The 2,500-nt window shown below is 39.2% G+C and overlaps 1 protein-coding gene across 1 annotated transcript in view; it reads left to right on the plus strand.

Moving 5' to 3' along the window:
* Nucleotides 1-1,095: 1,095 nt before the first annotated feature.
* The window catches only part of LOC122267257 (uncharacterized), a gene marked incomplete at its 5' end in the record, with an annotated part of 4,574 nt that continues 3,169 nt past the window's right edge, over nucleotides 1,096-2,500 (plus strand). The window contains 3 exon segments of the mRNA XM_086542682.1: nucleotides 1,096-1,310; nucleotides 1,602-1,749; nucleotides 1,989-2,249. Of these exon segments, the coding sequence (XP_086398808.1) occupies nucleotides 1,096-1,310; nucleotides 1,602-1,749; nucleotides 1,989-2,249 (624 nt within the window).

The raw sequence follows: 2,500 nt of genomic DNA on the forward strand, positions 1-2,500 counted from the left end.
ATTCCATTACATACATAGTGTTATTGCTGTGTGTGCATGTGTGCTCGACGCTTAGTTCACGTTTTCCTGCGTCGCGATGAACACAGCTTCCCTAATTTTGAATTCGTGTTTATGCAATACTTCATGGATGGCTTTTGGTTACTTCCATTCCGGTAGATGCCCCGCATCATGTTGTGTGCTGCCATGTCGTTGTCAAGACACCTGAGGTTCTTAGTTCTCTCTTTCAATGGTTTAGTAGGAAACCTCGGGGGTGGGGGGTGGGGGGGCACTGGTATTCTACAAAGGAATCTATTTTGTATTTGATCTAATCCTCGAGGAAGGAATTCGCAACTGCATATCCTTAACTCCTTGAGAAGGAAGCCTAAAACGAACCCCGGGCTTTGTGCTATCGTTGTGGGCGGAGTAGTAATAGTTGTATTCATCATTATTTGTTGGCTTTCTAAATGCAGAGACATTTTCCTGCAGAGCATCAAAACGAAGGTGAGAGATATTATAATAAGAGCAAAAACTACGTAAAAATAGCAAACGCGTCCGTCGTAATCTTTATTGGTATAAAGGTTATCATACATATATGCATATTTGTGTGTGTGTGTCTGTGAGTATGTATGTACGTATATATATATATATATATATATATATATATATATATATATATATATATTTATATTATATATATATATATATATATATTATTATATATTATATAGATATATATATATATTTATATATATATATATATATATATATATAGATATAATATATATCACACACACACCCACACACATGTTTATTATATATATATATATATATATATATATATATATATATATATATATATATATATATATAAATACATATATATATATATATTATATATATTATATATATATATAAAATACATATATCATATATATATATATATATATATATATATATATATATAAATACATATACATATATATATATATATATATATATATATATATATATGTATGTATATATATATGTATTTATCTATTTATATTTATATATATATGTATATATACACACACACATATACACCCATAATCATAATTCTGTCTTACAACCCCACAGCCCCGAAGTGCGAAGTCGACGCAACACACGAGGACATCGAGAAAAAGGCCTCTGTCCTCGGGAACGGCCCCGGCCTCCTTCTGTGGTACAAGGGAGACGACAGAGGCAGCATCACCCTCAAGATTACGGCAGGTGACAAGACAGATTCGGAGAAACTTGATATCTCCGCCGATGAGACTGGCACTTGGTTGAAGTTGTCTATGAAAAACACCTCGGTTAGTGGCTTGCCTGCTTGCCTTGCGTCTCTGTCCATTTTTTTCTTCTGTCTGTCTGTTTGTCTCCCCCCCCCCCTCTCCTCTCTCTCTCCCTCTTTTTGAATAATTACCAGTGGTATTAGTATCATCGTGGATATCGTCATAAACAACATCAACGTTATCATCATCATCATCATCATCAGCAGCAGCAGCATCCCCATCATCAACACCTTTATCATCAACATCCTTATCACCATAAACATCAACTTTATCACCAACCTTACTATCCCTAACCCCATATTTCATTGGCAGTTTGGCTTATATCTGGGTGCGAAAAGATTGAATGCATATGCTACAAACACTCGATACCATGATACTGGAGTATGGACGGTGACACTCACCAGCGACGTCATCATTATCTGGTCTACTTGTGACATCAGCGGGGTCTCATCACAGCCAGGTAATGTGTTGGGATGTGACTGATACTGATGATGGTGAATGTAATGATAACATTAATAGTAGTGATGATAATAAATAAAAATATAATGAAACAGATGTTGTAATGCTAATGATAATATGTGCTTGTGTGCCCGCACGCGCGCGCGCGCGTGTGTATGTGTGTGAGTGGATGCGTGTGTGTATGTATATCGCATACCCATCATTGACCAACCTATTTACCAACCGCTCCGTCACCTGCAGATCTGACGCAACACCCTCAGCCTACTTCAGCAACATGCCCGGATAATGGAGAAGACGAAGAAACCTCCCATCCCTCGTCCTCGTCCTCTTCCTCTTCCTCCTCCTCCTCCTTGGACAGAGAGCCCCGCTATGAAGAATGCCCAGAACCCCAAGACCCCGCCTTGAAGTATGCCGTGTATGGGATGGCTGTTCTCTGCGCCTTGCTTTTGCTCATTTGCGTGGTGCTGGGCATGAAAATCTTCTCCGTGATGAGAACTAAAGGTAGGTGTAGGATCTGTAGGATGTGTAGGGGGGGGGGGGTTAGAAATCAAGGAGGGGGGCTAGGAAGGGGGAAGGGATGAGGAGAAGGAAAGAGGGAGGGACGGGGACGGTTAGAGAGGGAGAGAAAAGGGGCTAGAGAGGAAGAAAGTTTTAAAGTTGAGGGAAAGGAAGAAGTAAAGAATAAGGAAGGTTATAGGGAGAGAAAGGTAAGGAGGGAGGGTTAGGGATGGAAGGAGGGAGGGAGGGTTAAG

Source organism: Penaeus japonicus, unplaced genomic scaffold, assembly GCF_977035675.1.
Source record: "Penaeus japonicus unplaced genomic scaffold, GWHDUDI00000001_assembly GWHDUDI00000012, whole genome shotgun sequence".
Taxonomy (NCBI): Eukaryota; Metazoa; Arthropoda; class Malacostraca; order Decapoda; family Penaeidae; genus Penaeus; species Penaeus japonicus.